At 42.0% G+C, this 22441-nt stretch overlaps 1 protein-coding gene across 6 annotated transcripts in view; it reads left to right on the top strand.

Moving 5' to 3' along the window:
• LPCAT1 (lysophosphatidylcholine acyltransferase 1) overlaps positions 1-22441 on the top strand; it is a 184050-nt gene that overhangs the window by 66573 nt on the left and 95036 nt on the right. For all 6 annotated transcript variants that reach the window (XM_043540303.1, XM_037893384.2, XM_043540302.1 and 3 more), the window contains exons 9-10: positions 653-735; positions 20640-20765. In XM_043540303.1, the coding sequence (XP_043396238.1) occupies positions 653-735; positions 20640-20765 (209 nt within the window). The remainder of the gene's footprint in view (positions 1-652; positions 736-20639; positions 20766-22441) is intronic.

Raw genomic sequence — 22441 nt, 5'->3', positions numbered from 1 at the left:
TGTCCACTAAAATCTTCACTATTCCTAATCTGTTTTATGTGAAAGGTGTTTGGATGTTGGGATAAGCAGCATCTTATAATCCTAAAATAGATAATGAAATCAGTAAGTATGCCTAATGAATTAGAACCATCTAAGTTCTCAGAACAATGTATGGATCACTACCAGTATTGGTGTGGTCACTGCTCTTCCTGGTTATCCACACAGCCAGGAACAAACAAACCAGGAACCAGATAATGGAGGATTGAAAGATTAGAGGTATGGGAAGGGTCCATAAAACAAATGTTCTCTTATGAAATGGTGTGCAGAATGAAGATGGAGAATCATTGAGTTTGGGAAGACAGTTAATATCTTCCTGCTCCCAACTCAGAAGAGGAAATCAAACATCACTTAATCTGTGTCTGTAAGGTAGAAATAAGCAGAGCTATAGCTGTATGGTCATCTGTAGCATTTGGTGTGGCTTTTCTTAACTCAGGGTGTGAAGATTTAATTTTCTAAATTTTATTTTTGATTGCTTGATTGCTTTCAACTTGATATTATTGTTGTAGTCCTATAAATATAAGTAGCAGTTCTATTTTATTTTTCACTGTAATGTTATAATACAAATGTTTTTAAATGTTAAATATTTTGATATAATTTAGTTTTCTATGTACAGTTCCTACCTGTTTATATACCTTCAGAAGAGGAAAAGAAAAATCCATCTTTGTATGCAAATAATGTCAGAAGTGTAATGGCAGAGTAAGTATGCTGATAATATATTGGATTATAGACTAGAAATAGATGCTTGATTTCACTTTGGTATCAAAAAGAAGTATTGAAGGTTATCAGTATTTGCCTGTCTGCAGATAAATGTAGGTTATATTTCAAAATGATATATTTAAAACTTCTTACATATTTTAAACTTTTCTTTCTGATGTATTTTGCTATTTGAGAAAAGTAAGAAACTGCAGTGATTGGCAGAAAGCAAGTACTATAGCAACACTAAACTGCCTTTATTGTAATTCCTTTAGCTTTCTATATACCTCAGATCTTAACATGGTACTTATCACATTTTGTTATGGTGTGAGAACTTGGCAAAAAGAAATAGTGACTATAACTTGAAGTTTAGCTTTGTAAGAGAATTTACTTGTTTAAAAGTTTTATGGCAACTTTATGGAAAAATCAGTTTTCATTTTATTTTTTGTCTAGTTAGAAATATATACAACCTTTAAATCAGTGTTTGAGTATAAATTCTACACATATTCATATGTCAAATTAAAGTAACAGCTTAGAAACTCTGATGAGATGGCCGCCAGGCTATGTGGGTTGAAGGACACTAAGGCTACCCTTTGCTCGTTGGGCATGCATACCCCACAGTCTGCCAGAAAGCCATTTCAGCCTCCGCTGCCGTCGAGGCCTTGGCAAACTCGACAGGGATCTGGGTTTAACCATCGCTGCCCTTCCTCCTCTTGCTCACCAGCCCAGCCTGGACCCACTAAGCACCCAGGGGGGCCAAAAGCAATCATTTTGAGGGTGCGCTCAAGAGTGACACCCCAGTCATCTGGCTGGATCCTGCCCATCGTTTCCTCAACCGCCTTTTCCCTCCTGCTTGGCCTGGTCGCAGGTTACCTCTGACTGCTGGGTCCTGGACATAGTAGCTCGGGACTATACCCTGCAGTTTTTGGATACCCCTCCTTCCAGCCCCCCTGCTCCTTGTCCCTCTTCAGGGACCGCTTTCATGAACAACAACTGGTTCAGCAGGTCAACAAGCTCATGCAGTTGGGGGTAGTTCCTCAGGACATGGAAGGCGGAGGATTCTATTCCCCATACTTCCTAATCCCAAAGGCCAAAGGGGAGCCTCAGACCCATCCTGGACCTGCGTGGCCTCAACAAGTCTCTCAAGAAGTTGAAGTTCCTCGTGGTCTCCTTGGCCTTCATTATGGCCTCCCTGAATCTGGGGGACTGGTACGCCACTCTTGACTTAAAGGGTGCTTGCTTCCATGTCTCCATATTCCCAGGACACAGACGTTTCCTGCATTTCGTAGTGGCTGGGCGCCACTTCCAGTTCACGGTGCTGCCCTTTGGCCTGTCCTCGGCCACCAGGGTGTTCACGAAATGCATGATGCCGGTAGCAGCTTACCTCAGACGTTGAGGGATTTAGATCTTTCTGTATCTCAATGATTGGTTCATCAAGGACAGGTCTCCAGAGTAGGTGCATAGAAGTCTCAACCAAGTGCACTCCACTTGCAGCAACCTGGGCCTGTTAATAAACATAGAAAAGTCCACGTTAACACCGGTCCAGCTCATAGAGTTTATCGGAGCGGTTCTCGACTCCACGCGAGCCAATGCCTTCCTTCCGGAAGCCCGCTTTCAGGCCATGTTGGATCTTATTGCCCACATAAGGAGGCATACGATCACTTCGGCTCACACAAGTCTGCGGCTGATGGGCCACATGGCAACATGCATGTACATTATCAGTCAGGCCTGGCTTCATCTGTGACCCCTGCAGACGTGGTTGGCAACGTGGTCTACGTTCCCAACAGGCAGCCCCTGGACCGAGTGGTCACGGTACCGAGCCACGTCCTCTTGTCCTTGGATCGGTGGCTAGACCCCAAGTCAGTGCTGCAGGAAGTTCCCTTTCTGTCGCCATCACCATCACTCATCCTGGTCTCGAACATGTCGGACGTGAGCTGGGGGCCCCACCTGGGTGAGCTCAACACCCAGGGCCGTTGGCTGCAGCACGATCTTGCCTTCCAGATCAACATCAGGGAGCTCAAGGCAGTGTGCCGGGCCTCTCAGGTGTTCTTGCCCCACCTGAAAGGCAAGGTGGTGCAGGTCCTCATGGACAATACAGCGGCAATTTATTACATCAACAGGCAGGGTGGCGCCAGGTCGTCAGCCCTGTGTCGGGAGGCACTCAGCCTCTGGGACTTCTGCATGCCATGCGGCATGCCATCCATCTGGTGGTCGCCCACCTTCCCGAAACCAAGAATGTCCTGGCAGATCACCTCATCAGCATCTTCTCATCTCACCACGAATGGTCCCTCCATCCAGAGGTGGTCAGCCTTATCTTCCAAAGGCGGAGGACTCCCCAGGTGGACCTATTTGCGTCCAGATGGAACAGGAAGTGCCACATATACTGTTCCTTGCACGGCAGAGACAAGTAATTGCTAGTGGACGCCTTCCTGATTCCATGGTCGCTGATATACGCCTTTCCGCCGGTGCCATTTGTCCACAGGGTCCTGCTCAAGGCAAAGCAAGACGAAGTATCTCTCATCCTCATAGCCCTGGTGTGGCCTCGCCAGCACTGGTTTGGCATGCTGCTGAGTCTTTCGGTGGCCGACCCACTGCAGTTACCTCTCAGGCTGGATCTGCTGTCCCAGAACCACAGCAACCTGCTGCACCTGATGGCGTGGCTGCTGTGTGGGTAAGTACTGATGAGCAGGAGTGCTCAGCTGCAATCCAAAAGGTCCTGTTGGGCAGCAGGATACCTTCCACTAGGGCTACCTATGTTGCAAAGTGAAAGTGCTTCACATGTTGGGCCTCAGACAAGTACATTCATCCAGAAGAAGCCTTACTGCAGGACATCCTGGACTGTTTGTTGCATCTTAAGCTCCAGGGCTTGTCTGAGGGAACTGGGATTGTTTAGTCTGCAGAAGAGAAGAATGAGGTGGGATTTGATAGCTGCTTTCAACTACCTAAAAGAGGGTTCCAAAGAGGATGGATCTAGACTGTTCTCAGAGGTAGGAGATGACAGAACAAGGAGTAATGGTCTTAAGTTGCAGTGGGGGAGGTTTAGATTGGATATTAGGAAACACTTTTTCAGTAGGAGGGTGGTGAAACACTGGAATGCGTTACCTAGGGAGGTGGTGGAATCTCCTTCCTTAGAAGTTTTTAAGGTCAGGCTTGACAAAGCCCTGGCTGGGATGATTTAGTTGGGGATTGTTCCTGCTTTGAGCAGGGGGTTGGACTAGATGACCTCCTGAGGTCCCTTCCAACCCTGATATTCTATGATTATATGATTCTCTTCAGTCAAGGTACACCTGGCGGCCATTTCGGCGTTCCACCCGCCGCTTAAAGGCAGGTCAGTCTTCGCCAATCCCATGACGGGACGATTCCGGAAAGGTCTAGAACACCTGTACCTGCATGTCCGGGACCAGGTCCCCCCGTGGGACCTGAATCTTGTGCTTTCGAAGCTCACGGGCCACCCTTTTGAACCCTTAGCTTCCTCCTGCCTTCTGCTTCTCTCCTGGAAGGTGTCCTTCTGGGTTGCTATAACTTTGGCTGGCAAATGTCCTATACGGTCTTCTACAAGGACAAGGTCCAGCTGCACCTGCACCTGGCTTTTCTGCCCAGGGTCGTTTCCCAGTTCCATACTGGCCAAGACATTTACTTACCGGTCCTCTGTCTAAAGCCTTATAAATCAGATGAGGAGTGCAGGTTGCATACTCTGGACGTCAGACGGGCGCTGGCCTTCTACACTGACAGAACACGGCCATTCCATAAGTCAGCCCAGAGAATCTCGTCTTAGATTGTGGCCTGCATCCGCTATTGCTACGAGCTGGCAAAACAGTGCCCCCACCGGCAGTCGTGACGCTCACTCGACTCGGGCGCAGGCATTTTCGGTGGACTTCCTGGCGCAGGTGCTGATCCAAGAAATTTGTCAGGCCGCCACTTGGTTTTCTGTTCATATGTTCATGTCGCACTGTGCGCTGACCCAGCAGGCTCAAGATGACATTGGCTTTGGCAGAGCTGTACTACAAGCTGCACAGTGGTGAACTCTGAGCCCACCTCCATTGATACTGCTTGCAAGTCACCTAGAATGGAATCGACATGAGCAAGCACTCGAAGAAGAAAAAACAGTTTCTTACCTTTTGTAACTGTTGTTGTTCTGGATGTGTTGCTTACGTCCATTCCATTACCCACCCGCCCTGCCCCTCTGTTGGAGTTGTCTGCAAGAAGGAACTGAGAGGATGTGGGCTGGCAACACCTGATATACCTTGACATGAGTGCCACTCTAGAGGGCGCCACAGCTGGCCCTATGGGTACCGCTAAGGCAGAAATCTCCGGCCACATGTGGGTGCACGCACACCTAGAATGGAATCTACATGAGCAACACATCTTGAAAAACAACAGTTACGAAAGATAGATAACCATTTTTTTTTTTTCAGCTAAATAGATCGACTCAAAGAGTACAATCAGACTATAAGGCATATTTTCTAATCCTTTAATCATTATCATGGCTCTTTGAGCCTTCTCCAGTTTATCAAACTCCATCTTGAACTGTTGACACCAGAGCTGGACATAGTATTTCAGGAGTGGTTGCAACAGAGCCAAATAGAGAGAATAATCTCTCTTTATACTCGAGATTCCCATGTTTATGCATCTCAGGATTGCATTAGCCCTTTTGGCCACAGTGTCGCACTGAGAGCTTATGTTCAGCTATTATCCACCTCAATCCCTAAATCTTTTGCAGATTCATGACTTCCCAGGATATAGTCCCCCACTGTGTAAGTATGGCCTACATTCTTTGTTCCGAGATTTATACATTTGCATTAAAATGCATGTGATTTGCTTGTGCCTAGGTTACCAAGCAATCCAGATCACATCTATCTTCTTCTTTATTTCCCACTCCTCCAATTTTTATTCATCTGCTAAGTTTATTAGTGATCTTAAGTTTTTTTCCAGACCATTAATAAAAATGTTACAGTCTAGGGCCAAGAACCAATCCTTGCAGGGCCCGAGTAGAAACAGAGCTGTTGGATTCCCTGTTTACAGTTACCTTTTGAGACCTATCAGTTAGTCAGGTTTTAATTCTGTTAAAGTGTGGCATGTTAATTTTGTATTCTATTTTTTTAAATGAAAATGGTATGCAATACCAAGTCAAACACCTTACAGAAGTCGAAGTATATTGTGTCAACACTATTGCTTTTATCAACCAAACTTGTAATGTCATCAAAAAAGATACCTAGTTAGTTAGTTTTTTTTGATAGGATCTATTTCCATAAGCCCATGTTTATTGATATTAATTATATTGGCCTCCATTAATTCCTTATTAATCAAGTCCTGTATCAGCCACTCCATTACCTTGCCTGGTGTCAATGTCAAACTGACAGGCAGAATTCAATATCCCAGATATCCCATTTATCCTTTTTAAATGTTGGCATTATATTAGCTTTTGTTTAGTTTTCTGGAACTTATTGAACATCAACAGTACAGGAAGCTCCTCATCCATTTCTTTTAAAACTTGGATTTGAGTTATCCAGACCTGAGGATTTAAAAATGCATAAAATTTAGCAATCTCTGTTTAACTTCCTCCTGAGATGCTAGTGGAATGGAAAGAGTGTCATCATATGAGATTACTATGATCTGCTCTTTCCCGAAGGCAGAACTGAAATATTTATTGACACTTGTGCCTTTTCTGCATTTATGAATGGTAATTGTACCATTTCCATTTAGGAATGGACCAATACCATTTTCAGGATTCTTTTTGTTCTTAATATATTTTAAAAATGCCTTACTATTCTGGCCATAGATTTCTCTTTGTGTCCCTTTGCTTCTCTTATTAATTTTTCTTCAATTTCTAGCTTCTGATTCATATTCATTACTATGAACGTTTTGTGATTTTTAACGTGCCAATCACATGAATACTCCCACTATGGTTCAATAACAATTTACATAAATGAGTACTTCTTATTCATCTTGTTTGTTATCCAGGTCTGCTAGCATTGGTATATAAACAATAATTTCTTGTCTTAATATCCCTTAACACCTTTATTCATTACATTTATGATACCCTGAGTCTGAGTTATGTGTGATTATTTGTTCTGTTTACCCACTTAACCTCTCCTTTTGTTTCCAGTTTAATGCCCTTTTGACTAATCTAGCTAGTCTGTTACCCAGAAGATTGATTGGTTCCCCTCTATTGACATGATGATTGTCTAAACCTTTTACCACAGAAGGTGGCCTTTTGAAGGTCCCATAAAACCAAAACCCTCTAATGTATGCCACTTTCCTAGCCTTTATTATTTTGTCATCTCTTCTCTCCATCTTCTATATTGGTCTTCCTTCCAAGGTCCCTGAAGTCTTCATTTTTCTGTTAAATGCCATCTAAAGCAGTGTCATTCATGCTTACATGTGTCATAAACAGGGAAGCTTTCCCTGCTGATTTTATGCTCCTCGCCAGCCTTTTGGTGATGTCTTGTCTTTGCTCCAGGAAGACAGTACACCATCCTGCTGTCCTTTTATGCCTTGCAGAGTGTTCTCTCCACTCTTTCCAGCAGTCCCCAATGAGGATAATCCATTGTCTTTGGACAATATTTGGACATAGTTTCTATCTGGCTGTGTCTGAATGGAAACCAGTGCAAATGACTGTGATTTAATGGAGGGCTTGTGATGCAGTCATTTTTTAAAATTAGAAATGGAGTGAGATACCTGTATTGGTTGTGTTTCAAACTCATTTGGTTATTTATTACATTGTCTGTTACTTTAATTTTAAAATCTTCCTAGTGTAACTGAATTCTCCCCTTTCTTAAAAAAAGAAAAGGAGTACTTGTGGCACCTTAGAGACTAACCAATTTATTTGAGCATGAGCTTTCGTGAGCTACAGCCCACTTCATCGGATGCTGAATCATCGGATGCTGTAGCTCACGAAAGCTCATGCTCAAATAAATTGGTTAGTCTCTAAGGTGCCACAAGTACTCCTTTTCTTTTTGCGAATACAGACTAACACGGCTGTTACTCTGAAACCTCCCCTTTTTTAGTTTCAGAAACAATACGTCTTTGCATGGTAAAAAATGTACACTTAAAGACACTTGGAATTCTTGTACTTTTAGTTTTATGTAATAAAATAAAGTATTTTAGTATTTAAAGTTGCAAGTCTCTGACTTCAGTGAAAGCCAGGTGACTGAGTTATTGTTGAAGCTCTCCCTAAGCAAGTGACTCTTAATTTTTTTGAGGCAAGTCCCCAATTGCATCTCCTATTTTGCTTCCTGTTTTCGCTTGGCTTCTTTTCCTCCTTGTATTTTCTGAATTTTTAATTCTTTTTCCCCTCTATTATTAAATCTGTTGCCCTTTTGTTTTTTGTAAAAGCAACGAGGAGTCCTTGTGGCACCTTAGAGACTAACAAATTTATTTGGGCAAAAGCTTTGGTGGGCTATAACCCACTTCATCAGATGCATGGAGTGAAAAATACAGTAGGCAGGTATAAATATACAGCACATAAAAAGATGGGAGTTGCCTTACCAAGTTGGGGGGGCTCAGTGCTAACGAGGCCAATTCAATCAGGGTGTATATGGCCCATTCCCAACAGTTGATAAGAAGGTGTGAGTATCAACAGAGGGAAAATTACTTTTTGTAGTGGTTTTTTTGGTTATACATGAGCAAATTTTGCAGCCAATTGTAGGCAAGTATTTTTCAAGGAACTGCTTGACATGCAAATCTGTTACTAAAGTTGCAGTGCCATGTGGAGTGATTCTACATCATTCAGCTGTCCTCATTATTTCTCCTCTTTGCACTCATGAATTAGGACGGGACCCCAGATTTTGGAAACCATGCCATAACTCATCCCTTGGTGCAGATACGGTATTAGAGTGCTCCTCATTAGTATAGCTCAACAGTGATCTGTCATATGAGTTGCAATATGTATCCACCAAAAGGCTGAGGTGGTATGTATGTCTATAACACTTGTTTTTAAACTCTTTATTATTTTGGAAAAAAAGGACTTTGGAGATATTGTAATAACGAAGTATGTTTCATAGATGTCATAAAGTAAGGCCAGAAGGAACCATTATGATCATCTAGTCTGACTTCAATGACACAAGCCGTTGAATTATGCCACTGTTCAATTTTAACACTAGGAGTAAAGCGTAAAACATTGAAAGGGCTACACACAAATCTTACCTAATAATAATTCTCAATAATAGTGAGGGATTTCAGTTATCCCCATGTTGTCTGGGTATATGTCACCTCAGGATGAAATGCAGAGACAAAATTTCTCGATACTTTAAATGACTGCTTCTTGGAGCAGCTGGTACAGGAACCCACAAGGGGAGAGGCAATTCTCGATCTAGTCCAAGAGGTAACTATAACAGGACGGCTTGGAAATAGTGACCATAATATAATATTTAACATTCCTGTGGTGGGAAGAACACCTCAACACTGTGGCATTTAATTTCAGAAAGGGGAACTATGCAAAAATGAGGAGATTAGTTAAACAGCAATTAAAAGGTACAGTGGCTAGAGTGAAATCCCTGCAAGCTGCATGGACGCTTTTCAAAGACACCATAATAGAGGCTCAACTTAAATGTATACCTCTAATTAAAAAACACAGGAAAAGAACTAAAAAACAGCCACTGTAGCTTAACAACTATGTAAAAGAAGCAGTGAGAGGTAAAAAGGCATCTTTTAAAAAGTGGAAGTCAAATCTTAGTGAGGTAAATAGAAAGGAGGAAAAACACTGCCAAATTAAGTGTACAAATGTAATAAGAAAAGCCAAAAAGGAGTTTGAAGAACAGCAAGCCAAAAACTCAAAAGGTAATAACAAAATGTTTTTTAAATAGAAGCAGGAAGCCTGCTAAACAACCAGTGGGGCCCCTGGACGATCGAGATACAAAAGGAGCACTTAAAGACGATAAAGTCATTGCGGAGAAACTAAACGAATTCTTTGCTTCAGTCTTCACGGCTGAGGATGTTAAAGAGATTCCCAAACCTGAGTCTTTGTAGGTGACAAATCTGAGGAATTGTCACAGATGAAGTGTCATTAGAGGAGGTTTTGGAATTAATTGATAAACTGAACAGTAACAAATCACTGGGACCAGATGGCATTCACCCAAGAGTTCTGAAAGAACTCAAATGTGAAATTGTGGAACTATTAACTATGGTTTGTAACCTGTCCTTTAAACCAGCTTCTGTACCCAATGACTGGAAGATAGTGTGACAGACCCAGACCAGTGGGGTACAGGAGACGGGTAGAAGGCAAATATACTGGCCACTGGATGAATACTTTTCTGTTCCCTGAGTGACCAGAGCAGGGGCTGCACTAGGGCAATCAAGAACCTGCTAGAACCAATTAAGACAGACAAGCTAATTAAGACACCTGGAGCCAATTAAGAACATACTAGAATCAATTATGGCAGGCAGACTAATCAGGACACCTGGTTAAAAAGGACCTCCCATCAGTTAGGGGAGAGGGTGCAAGGAGCAGGGAGTGAGAAGGCGTGCTGCTGCAGGACTGAGGAGTACAAGCAAGATCAGGCTTCAGGAGGAAGATCCTGCAGTGAGGGTAAAGAAGGTGTTGGGAGGAGGCCATGGGGAAGTAGCCCAGGGAGTTGTAGCTGTCACGCAGCTGTTACAAGAGACACTGTAGACAGTTGCAATCCACAGGGCCCTGGGCTGGAACCCGGAGTAAAGGGCGGGCCTGGGTTCCCCCCACCCCCTCAACTCCCTATTTGAGACAAGAGGAGGTGACCTGGACTGTGGAAGGCCGCTGGCCTATCCCCTGACCCACTAGGTGGGTCAGCAGACACTGCGGGGCTTGTTCTCCTCCCTTTTCCCATACTGGCCAGTGATGAGGTTAGCTGAGTGAACGGCAAGTTTGAGCCACTAGGAAAAGTGACCAACCTGAGGGCTGCCGTGAATCTCTGAGGCAAGCAAATCCACCAATAAGTGCAGGACCCACCAAGGCAGAGGAGGAACTTTGTCACAATAGCTAATGTAACGCCAATATTTAAAAAGGGCTCTAGAGGTGATCCCGGCAATTATGGACTGGTAAGTCTAACATCAGTACTGGGCAAATTAGTCAAAACAATAGTAAAGAATAAAATTGTCAGACACATAGAAGAACATAAATTGTTGGGCAAAAGTCAACATGGTTTCTGTAAAGGGAAATCATGTCTTACTAATCTATTGGAGTTCTTTCAGGGGGTCAACATGTGCACAAGGAGGATCCAGTGGACATAGTATACTTAGATTCCCAGAAAGCCTTTTACAAGGTCCCTCATCAAAGGCCCAAAAAATTAAGTTGTCATGGGATAAGAGGGAAGATCCTTTCATGGATTGAGAATTGGTTAAAAGACAGGGAACAAAGGGTAGGAATAAATGGTAAATTTTCAGAATGGAGAGGGGTAACTAGTGGTGTTCCCCAAGAGTCAGTCCTAGGACTAATCCTATTCAACTTATTCATAAATGATCTGGAGAAAGGGGTAAACAGTGAGGTAGCAAAGTTTCCAGATGATACTAAACTGCTCAAGATAGTTAAGACCAAATAGACTGTGAAGAACTTCAAAAAGATCTCACAAAACTAAGTAATTGGTCAACAAAATGGCAAATGAAATTGAATGTGGATAAATGTAAAGTAATGCACATTGGAAAAAATAACCCCAACTATACATACAATATGATGGGGGCTAATATAGCTACAACTAATCAGGAAAGAGATCTTGGGGTCATCATGGATAGTTCTTAGAAGACGTCCACGCAGTGTGCAGCGGCAGTCAAAAAAGCAAACAGGATGTTAGGAATCATTTAAAAAGGGATAGTGAATAAGACGGAGAATATCTTATTGCCCTTATATAAATCTGTGGTATGCTCACATCTTGAATACCGAGTACAGATGTGGTCTCCTTATCTCAAAAAAGAAATACTGGCATTGGAAAAGGTTCAGAGAAGGGCAACTAAAATGATTAGGGGTTTGGAACTGGTCCCATATGAGGAGAGATTAAAGAGACTAGGACTTTTCATCTTGGAAAAGAGGAGACTAAGGGGGGATATGATCATGAGTGGTGTAGAGAAAGTGAATAAGGAAAAGTTATTTACTTGTTCCCATAATATAAGAACTAGGGGCCACCAAATTGAAATTAATGGGCAGCAGGTTTAAAACAAATAAAAGGAAGTTCTTCACACAGCACACAGACAACCTATGGATCTCCTTGCCTAAGGAGGTTGTGAAGGCTAGGACTAGAACAGGGTTTAAAAGAGAACTGGATAAATTCATGGAGGTTAAGTCCATTAATGGCTATTAGCCAGGATGGGTAAGGAATGGTATTCCTAGCCTCTGTCTCTCAGAGGGTGGAGATGGATGACAGGAGAGAGATCACTTGATCATTACCTGTTAGGTTCACTTCCTCTGGGGCACCTGGCTTTGGCCACTGTTGGTAGACAGGATACTGGGCTGGATGGACCTTTGGTCTGATCCAGTATGGCCATTCTTATGTTCTTACGTACCTAGAGTTTCCTCATTCTTCATATGAGGACCATGGTAGGTCCAACTTCCCCAAAACGTCCAATTTTTTTAGTCTCATTTCACCTTAATTCAAAACCCGTCTTCCCTCTTGAGGGGAAATCCAGCTGAGACTGGCTACTCAAAATCAGTTTGAGGTCAGCAGAGTGTCAGAAGTGAAATTACAAAGGAGACAGCTCTGGCATTGTCAGGTGTTTGCTGTGAAGGGTATATCAGGATCCATCCCATTTTTCTGATGTATTTCCTGATGATCCTGCTATTGAATTAACTCTGTACATGTATACAGTATACATCCTTACAACGGTCAAGGAAACAGAAATATCATAAGAATGGCCATACTGGGTCAGACTGAAGGTCCATCTAACCCAGTATCCTGTCTTCTGATAGTGGCCAATGCCAGGTGCTCCAGAGGGAATGAACAGAACAGGTAATCAAGTGATCCATTCCCTGTTGCTCATTCCCAGCTTCTGGCAAACAGAAGCCAGGGACACCATCCCGGAAGTAGGCCAAAGGATACTCTCCAGGCATGTTTGAGTTACTTGGGGTAAGCCCCCTCCTACCAGCCAAAATTATTTCCATTGCCCTAATCAACACAGCTCCATCAGTCATAGCAGACCCATTACTAGCTATTCATAATGTATATCCTGATGAGACTTCTCCAGAAAGAGTTCTCATTCATCATGTGACTCTGTCTGAATTAGATGAATTTATCTGGATATGGCCTCACTGCAAAATCAGCATATGCCAGCCTAACTTTGCTTCTTATTTGATGGCTTCATTAAATATCTGAGCCTTGGCATCTTATAGGTCCTTATAATGATGTCCTTTGTGGGAGGCCCTCCAGTCATCCAAAATAAGAGTTTAGTTTCTCACCCTCACATGTTCAGATAACCAAAACAGTGGCAAAACTTACTCTTCCAGTTAAAGTATATATTAGTTGGAAGCTTAACTTGGAACTGGGGTGGTTGAGGAAATAATCTTTTAAATCAGTGGTGGGTTCTTTATTGTTCTTGTCACTTAAAGTTGCATTTTTTGTGGTCATAATTTGGGCAAGGAAGATCCAGTGAATTGCGTCCCTTATCCTTTAAGAAAGCCTTGAGTTCTTTCCCCACAGTGTGATTCTTTGGAGAACACCTGCACTGCTTCCTAAAACAGTGTTACCCTGTCATCTAAAGCAAGAGAGTACACTGTCTTTATTCTGCTCTTATCCTCCTAAGGAAATAAGGTGGCATTACCTAAATCTGTTAAGCTATAAAATTCTACTTAGACAGAAAAAGTATTTCCAAAAAATGGGTGTTTTTTTAATCACTTATGCTGGCATGAATTGAGGTCTCAAAGCTTCAAAAGCAATTATTGCCCACTAGGTCTGAGGAGCAATTATTAATTATAAGAGAGAAAACATTTCTTCTTAGTCTAAAAGCTCTCTTTACAAGACCTATTTTTAACTTTTTGGGGGGTGAGAAAGGAGGGAGAAGTATAGCTTTCATGAGGAAATCTGCAAAGCAGCTATATGGAGGTCCTCCACTCTTGCATCCATTTTGTAATGTTTTGTGAATCACAAACAGCAGATGTTGCCTTTGTTGTCATGTCTTGCAGTCAGCTGCCATTTCCATTTGTTCTCTTTTCTTTCTGGGTTCTGGACTGATTGCTAATTCCCAGTAGTCTGTTCCAAACAATTGGGTTGTGTCTTAGAGAATAAGACAACTTTACAGTTAAGAATCAATTTGTTTTGTAATAGGGAGTCAGTCAGTCTAGATTTTTATTTCTTTAATTTTTAAATTATTTTTGGACTTTAAGTGGCAGAACATATGGGCTTGTGATGCAGTTCCTGAGTTTACACAGGGGGACTAGCTAGGCATCAAAACTTGGATCCGCTGAGCTGCTTCTGTGAGAGCTTGTGGGTGTGGTTACCCAATAGTTTCATCTAGACTGGTGGATTCTCTGTTATGAAAAGATAAATGTTCAGGTAAGAACAAAACTTCCTTATTTTGACTCTTCACTGAACTTTATTGCTCCCTCCATCACTTCTCCCACATCACTGCCATGACCTTACAATAGCAACCTGGATTCTCCCCTTCGTTTTTGATGTTCTTGAATGTTCCTGCTCCCTTCTTTCCAACCCGTCACCTTGAAATAGACGCTTGACAAATATCTTTCAAGATCCTAACACTGGGCTCAACAGCTAAGATATTCTTTTGCTGGCCCACATTCACTGTTGAATTTAAAATTTCCTCTATCCCTCCCATCCCAAATACATCATGTCTGGAGAACATCCACTGTTCCATTATGTAGGATTAAAATAAATTAGGGATGTGAAGCCTCAGGTCGGAGCGTAAACTGACTGGTTAAGAAGAAATTTCACCTGCAAGCAGATTATTTTGTAATGGCTGTTTTTGAACTTCCTCTGAAGCATCTGGTACTGTCCACTGCCAGATACCCCATTCTGAGCCAAATTGGCCATTGGTTTATCTCAACAGTGCGGTGCATGGGCTGAAAAGATTTAAATCCTCTTCTCTGGGAGATGAGCCTACCGCCTCTCCACCTCCAGGGGTTCCACAAAAGGTCATGTAGTGGCTCCCCTCTTCCTTAGAGAGACATACACAGGATACATGCCATGCAGACTGTCCTGTCAGTCTCTCTGGTGGTGTACTCCCCCTCGTATGAACCATCTCCTACATATTGTAACAGTAGAAGCAGTTCTGTAGAGAGAGATTTTGGAAAGGGCACAAAATTCTTTATGGTAAAAGAGAAACAATGGCACATAGCCCATGTTGGACCTCTGGTCTCCAACAAGTCCATGAGGAGATCAGTATTCCAGATGGAGATACTGAAATTCATCATAACAGTATTGTCTTCCCAAACTTCAGAATATGAAAATAAACCTATTGGAGGTCTACTGGAGATATGATCAGGAACAGCCGCTGGAGATACTTTAGCTTCTGCTACAACAGGAAGCATTTTTAAAGCAGAGTACTCAGTTTTTAGACTCGTAACTTAAAAACAGATGTTCAAAAATGTCACATCATCCCTCCCTTCAAGTTAAAGGGATACATGTCTTTCCTTGTCTGGAAGACTGTCTCATCGTGTTATGCAGGGCTCAGCAGCGATCGCTCAAAGCTTTCAGAAACATGGCTATGAGCAAAAAGTGGAAGGGCCAATTACAGCCTTCCGAAAACTCCATCATTTAAGTTGTTATTGTCAAAGACATTCTTTTATTTCAGAACAAGATAAGTGTCTGATTTGCTAAACGTTATCATTTACCTCTTCTCAGATAAAATCTCTGACTCAGCTCATAGGCTCAGTTGATCTCATGTGGATGCCAGACACAGTTGTTGCTTAACTTCCAGCCAGCAATTGCAACAAATCAGTATATATAGCTCTTACTCCAGATCCAGTACTAGCATCTCTTGATTAATTCATTCTTAATATTATTTAGTTAGCCAGGCTAGATAAGCTGATCATCAATACAGATACTAGACCCCATGTAGAGGGAACATATGCGGACTCCTATATGACTTGGGCTGGGATGTGGGCCCAAGGAGGAAACAGGAGGAAACCTGCCTCATGCTGTGGACCATCAAGCTCACACCTCCATTTCCAGCAGATTACTGGGGGACTGTATCCTGGAATGCAAAAAGAGTTGGAGATAAATGGTAGATAATTAAATATGAACTCCTAGTATGATACTATAGCTAAGAGGGCTAATGTAATCTTCTCTAAGTTTTCACATCCGGGGTACATCTAAATCTTGAAGATCAGAAATATGGTGTGTATATAACTGCCAAAGAGACAGAAAACCTTCAGTACTGCTTAGAGAAGTAGCTTTGTTCACATCCTGGCAGAAGCTTTTCCCTGTTCCTTCACGTTGTACACCAAGAAGAAAAATCAGGGTCAGGTGGCTCAGCAAGGGATTGCAGTCCAGATCAGGTAGCTTTTGGTACATCACAGGCCAGGTTGGAAGCTTGTTGATGAACCTGTTTGTATCAAAGTCCAATTGGGAAACCAAAAAAAAGGTACTGCAGAAGGAAGGCACTCAGAAGCAGAGGCTGTTGCCTCCTTATCTCAGAATTGGTCTAAAAGATTTTTATGTCTGTGAACTAACCAGCTTCTATCCCCAAGATTACCATGATCTTTCTCATATAATAGAAAGTGTTGAATCCAAACATAGTAAGTTTGTAATAGTAAGTAAGTAGAAATGTATGAGTTGATGTGAATAGAGCCTACAGAGGAATAAAGCAGATACATTCAAATATAGCAGAGACATTCAAAGCCTCGTTACTATGCACTCTGAAAGGAGCAGCCGTTTTGTGGACGGAGAGATTGCTCATATTTTATGAGGAGTTCATAAGGCTACTACAGGCACTTCCATCCACACTTTCTCAAACAACATAGAGTCAACATCTTCACTCTTGCTGAGGCAAAAGAGTGTTCTGAAACAGGGAGCTCCATTAACTCTTGAATGCCTTTTCAGATGCTTTCTGCATCCCAAAGTATCTGTATGATATGGTGGAGAGAGAGGGAAAATTCTTACGTGTGAAACTATCGGACAATATGACCCTGCCTTGGAGAATTACATTATGTCCAGGGGGAAGTTCTGTCTATTGCGTGCTTATTAAGTTTTTTGAAAGGAAAGAAGGCGTTCCTCCAGGAAATCTTTAAACTTCATGTCAAGGTTCTCTTGCAAATGGTTTGAGCTGAGTAGCACCTTTTAAACTTGTTTTGTTTTTCAACTTTAGAAGCTATTGTTTTAGAGAGTTCTTCCTGATTACATCCTTATATCAGCCTCTCCGTGTCTTTGCCTAGGACTGATATTATGCTAACCAGCCTGTACTTATTGGATCACCCCATTCATTCTTTTTAAATATTGGCATAACTGTTGCTTTTTTCTAATCCTATAGGACTTCCTCAGTATTCTACAGTTAGTTAAGTATCAAAATCAGTGCTTCAGAATTGCATCAGCCAATTTCTTTAAAACTCTTGGGTACTGCAGACTTGAGTGTTTAGATTTAGCAGTCGTTTAGCATCCTGCCTCGATACTGTCAGAATAAAAAGTATTTCATTATCACTGTAAATTATGAATAGTATCCAGCTTCTTTTCAGACACAGAATGCTAATATTAATAGAATATTTCTGCTTTTTTTCATCATTATTGATTGTTTTACCATCCTGATTTGTTAGCATCTAACCAGCGTAGTTTCTGCAAAGGAAAATCATGTCTTACTCATCTATTAGAATTCTTTGAACTTCTCAATAAATTGTAGATAAAGGAGAAGTGTTTGGGGCTTTTGACATTCTACCTGAGAAGCAGCTACTAAATGATTTGGGGCTTAGGGGCAAAGTGTTGTCATGAATCAAAAACTAGCTAATATCCAGTGAATGAAGAATAGGATTAAATGGTCAATTTTCATCAGGCATGAGGTTAGTGATGGCATGCTTCAAGGCTCTGTATTAGATTCAGTGTTTAATACATTTATGAATGATCTGGAAAGGAATATGAGCAATGAGATCACAAGATTTGCAGATAATGCAAAATTATTTAGGTTAGTCAAAGAGGACTGTAAGGAAATTCAGAGGGATTTAGCCAAAGTAGGTGAATGGGCTACACAATTGCAGATACAGTTCTTTGTTGATAAATGCAAAGTAATGCATGTTGGAAGGAAGCATTTTGAATTAATTGTACACCTTAGAGCAGTGGTTCTTAACCTTTACTGCAGCCTGCATCCCTTTGGTGTTCAAAATATGTTCTCACGCCCCTTATCAAAAATAGTTGAAGTAGGTCAGTTCTTTAAACCTAGATATATTTTGTTTGTATATTACAGTAATTTGTTAAAAATGTATAATGTTAATAAATACATAGGTGCTTAATTTGTGTTTTCGATGATGTACCTTCTAAAAAATATCTGGTATGTCTCGCACCCCCAGAAAGGGTGTCTCACACCCCCAGGGGGTGCGTGCACCCCAGGTTAAGAACCACTGCCTTAGAGGGTTCTAAATTATTATTATTTTGAAAAGCTGGTTTTAAAACTATATGTAGCAATAGTCTCCATGGAATTTAAAGTGATTAAACACTTATTTCAGATGTTTTTCTCTGACCTTCAGTATAGCAAACAGAGTGCTACTCAATCAAAAAAAAAATTACTCTGCAGTATCATGGCAGCTGAGGCCCCCTTTTTGGCACCTCGCAGTATCAAGCTCTATGTGAAGCAAAACTAAAAGTTCTTAATATAATTTATTTTGGATTATGGGAACTTCAAGATTTTTTTTTTCTTTATATCACTTTTTGTCCCAACTATTTGGGAAAAAGTTAAGCTTGCTTGTATTTCATGCTAGGTACACACTTGTCTTTTTCATTGTGTACCTTTGGGAAATGTTCTGTGAGCTACAGTTTGAATAAAACCTTGAAGTAATGGTGGTGGTTCTTTGAGCTCCTGTGCATATGGATCCCATTCATGATGTGCTGTCACCCCCGCACAGGCGTTTGGATTTTTTTTTAAATCTAGAAGTGGGGGGACGTGCATGTGTTCCTCATACTCTCAAGCTTCTGCCCTCAAGAGCAGAAGAGGAAGAGCGACCCCAACCTCCAATCAACAATTTGTGGTTACCCTGTCGAAGAGTTGGAACTTCTCAGTGTTCCTCCTCCCACTCTATTTAGTTTTAGACTAAGATAAGTAGGTAGGATTTTTTTTCATGAAGCAGCTAGTTTAGATTTTCACATACTCCTTTCTATTTCTTTTTGGCTTATTGGTATGAAAAAAAAAAAAGCTTAAGTACTAGGTTAGTTGTAGGAAATTAGTAAATTTCACTGGACTGCCTACAGTATGTCTCGTCCTCTATCTCCTGGCTTCAAGAGTGATACTTCTAAAAGAAAGACACAACTGTCTTCCTTGGGGAGAGTCACTTGACAGCAGTGTGTGTGATTTTCAAGGTTTTCAAAGAACATACATGGCAGATTAGTGAATCAAGGCTTAAATCTGTTTCTTATGGAAAACTCCTTGAGAACATCTTCAATCAAAGAGGCTTTGAGGGATCAGGTGACTTCCACCTGCTCTATTCATGCCTCCAGTACTCCGGAGATGAGGAAAATCTCTCTCCAAGCTGCAAAGGTCTTAAGAGACCTTGTAAATATAAGAATTTGCCACAGCAGACTGAGATCCTATTGGAGCAGTCAGAGACCCCTTCTCCTCATGGGAGAAACAAACAAGACTCAGGCAAGCTAAGAAGTCATTCAAGCAGATGCCAACAGAGTGTGTGTCTACGCCAAAGCACCCTTCTCATAGGGTGCCATCATCACTTTCACAAGCATTCTTGTTGGTTGCACCTATGAGTAAGGAGCCTTCATCAATTTTTCCTCAGCTCTGGGCTTCCTGGTCAATTTCACAGTCTTTGGGCTCCCTGTGTCAATGTCACCTTAGGACACCATCCTCCTCAGTTTGTGGGTATGTCTACACAGCAAAGAAAAACCCATGGCAGGCCCATGCCAGCTGACTCGGGCTTGCAGGGGATCGGGTTGTGGGGCTGTTTCATTGCTGTGTAGAGTTCTGGGCTGGGGCTGGAGCTTGGGCTCTGGAACCCTGTAGGTCGGTGGTATTTTTTCCATGGTCATACTTCAGGAAGCTTTGATGTGAATTTTATTTCCTTATTTTTGTTCGCCTATTATATTATCCTTAGTGTTCTTTTCTTTTGTATCTCCTTGGACTTGTATCTGAAGAGTCAAAGTAAACATTCTGCAGCAGGTTTCCTTAGAATGTATCTTTAGTTTTTTGTACACCTCTACCCTGATATAACGCGACCTGATATAACACGAATTCGGATATAACACAGTAAAGCAGCTCTCAGGGGGCGGGGCAAGGCGGGGCGGATCAGCGCATCAGTGTGTCTGGCTCCGACACGCTGCTCTGAGTGGTGTGTTAAGGGTGCCAGGCCGGGGCTGAAGGGTTGGATAAGGGGCAGGGGGTCTCAGGGGTTGGTCAGGGGACCAGGAGCAGGGGGGCTTAGATAGGGGGTGGGGTCTTGGGAGGTGTGGTTAGGGACAGGGGGTCTCTAGAGGGGGTAGTCGGGACAAGGAGCAGGGGGGGTTGGATGGGTCGGGGGTTCTGAGGGGTCAGTCAGGGGGCGGGAAGTGACTATTAATAACGGAAATGCTCGAGGGCAAAGCAAGTTCGATATAACGTGGTTTCATTTATAATGCGGTAAGATTTTTTGGCTCCTGAGGACCGCGTTATATCGGGGTAGAGGTGTACTTACATTTTCCCCGTTGTCTATTCACTTTTTAAATTTTCGCTTTGATATATTTGTATAGGGTTTAATGCTGTACATAGCCAAGGTAATAAAGGGGTGGGAGGGTGTGTGTGTGTGTGTGTATGTGTAAAAGATAGATTTGTGTATCAAGAGATGATATTTACTGTATCGGGTTTCTTTACTCAAGGGCTTTGGGAGTTTCAGTAACAGACTACACATTTGAAGACTGCCAGCTAGCTTTGGCTGAAGGACAACTTCGTCTGCCTTCAAACACCTGCCTTTTAGAATTTGCAAAGCTTGTGAGAAGCCTTGGGTGAGCATATAAAATGATTTTTATTTATAAAGCATGATTATTACAATATTGTTTCACTGACATTTATACACACACAACTGTCTTAGTTACCTTTATGACTAGAAAATGGAATTTTATATTACAAAGAGAAAGCACTAATGTATATTACAAGTACCACCTCACTCGAGGTCCCCTCCTATGCACCTTCCGAGGTTGGAGAGCCTTTGTCTGGACCAGCAGGTGAAAGAAAGTCTTTGGTTCCTTTAAGGATTGCCCCTCTTATTTCCTCCCTTCCTCATGGACTTGAGCGGGGAGGGGGAGAACCTTAACTGGCTGGCTGGACAGAAGGGTGCCGTGTTAGTCTTTTGGCTCCTGAGCCATCAGCTGACGGTTTGTAAGCCCTTCCCCCTGCCTGAGGTGTCATTCTGCACCGTGAACAAAGCTCTTCCTCTTGGGATGAGAGTAGGATATCCAGGTTTTGGGGCCTTGCTTTGGGCATCATCCTAGTTATTTTTTGGGAGGATGGGAAGGAATTTTTCCCTCACTGCCAGATTGGCCTGGGCGCAATGTGGGGTTGTTTCACCTTCTCCTGAGCAGCCCAGGGAACTGGTGGGTTAGGGCATATTGTGAAATTCATGTTGTCACAACTTGGTGGATGCCTCATGTGGATAAGCATTTGATAGAGTGTCCAGTTCCACCACAGATTAGAAGGCATCTCCTAAAGAAAGTGGGAAATAGAATTTGGCCTCCTAATGTCTTGTATGGCAAGGAGTCAACCCACTCTTCCCTTAATTTTCATACAAGGGGTTGGCAGTCAGAACCCAGTGCTGGGGTCACTGTGTGGGGGAGTGGACTGGGGGCACCCCTCCCCCTGGTGGTAGAGAGAGATGTGGGGCAGCCAGTAGTGGCCACCTGGATGGCACAACTTACAGAAAGAAGGATAACCTGCACTGGATGTCTTGTTGCCAGATAGTTCCCAGATGTGTTACTTAGTTAAAGTGTGGCCTAGCTAAACAATATTATTGGTGTTTTGTCTGTCTTCCTCAAGTGCCTGGAATCATCTCACTGGATTTATTTTTAAAATCCCACACTTGTTATACTTCAGACAAGTCTTGGATGATCTTATAAGACAACAAATGTACACAGTGCTTCAACTGGTTGCTCCTCTCCCAGCATGCCTAGAAAAAGCAGCTATGGACAGCTTATGGTTCTATCTTCTGCCAATGTTGATTAAGGCTGATGTGTGAGCACTATGGCTGTCAAGCAATTAAAAAAATTAATCACAACTAATCGCACTGTCAATAATAGAATAACATTTATTTAAATGTTTTTGGGTTTTTTCTACATTTTCAAATATATTGATTTCAATTATAACACAGAATACAAAGTGTACAGTTCCCACTTTATATTTATTTTTATTACAAATATTTGCAATGTAAAAAACAAATAGTATTTTTCAATTCACCTAATACAAGTACTGTAGTGCAATCTCTTTATCATGAAAGTTGAACTTACAAATGTTGAATTATGTAAAAAAAAAAATTGCATTCAAAAATAAAACAATATAAAACTTTAGAGCCTACAAGTTCACTCAGTCCTATTTCTTGTTCAGACAATGGCTCAGACATTCAAGTTTGTTTACATTGCAGGAGATAATGCCCGCTTCTTGTTTACAATGTCACCTGAAAGTGAGAACA

Source organism: Chelonia mydas, chromosome 2 (assembly GCF_015237465.2).
Source record: "Chelonia mydas isolate rCheMyd1 chromosome 2, rCheMyd1.pri.v2, whole genome shotgun sequence".
Classification (NCBI taxonomy): Eukaryota; Metazoa; Chordata; order Testudines; family Cheloniidae; genus Chelonia; species Chelonia mydas.
This window is presented reverse-complemented; position numbering and strand designations above follow the sequence as displayed.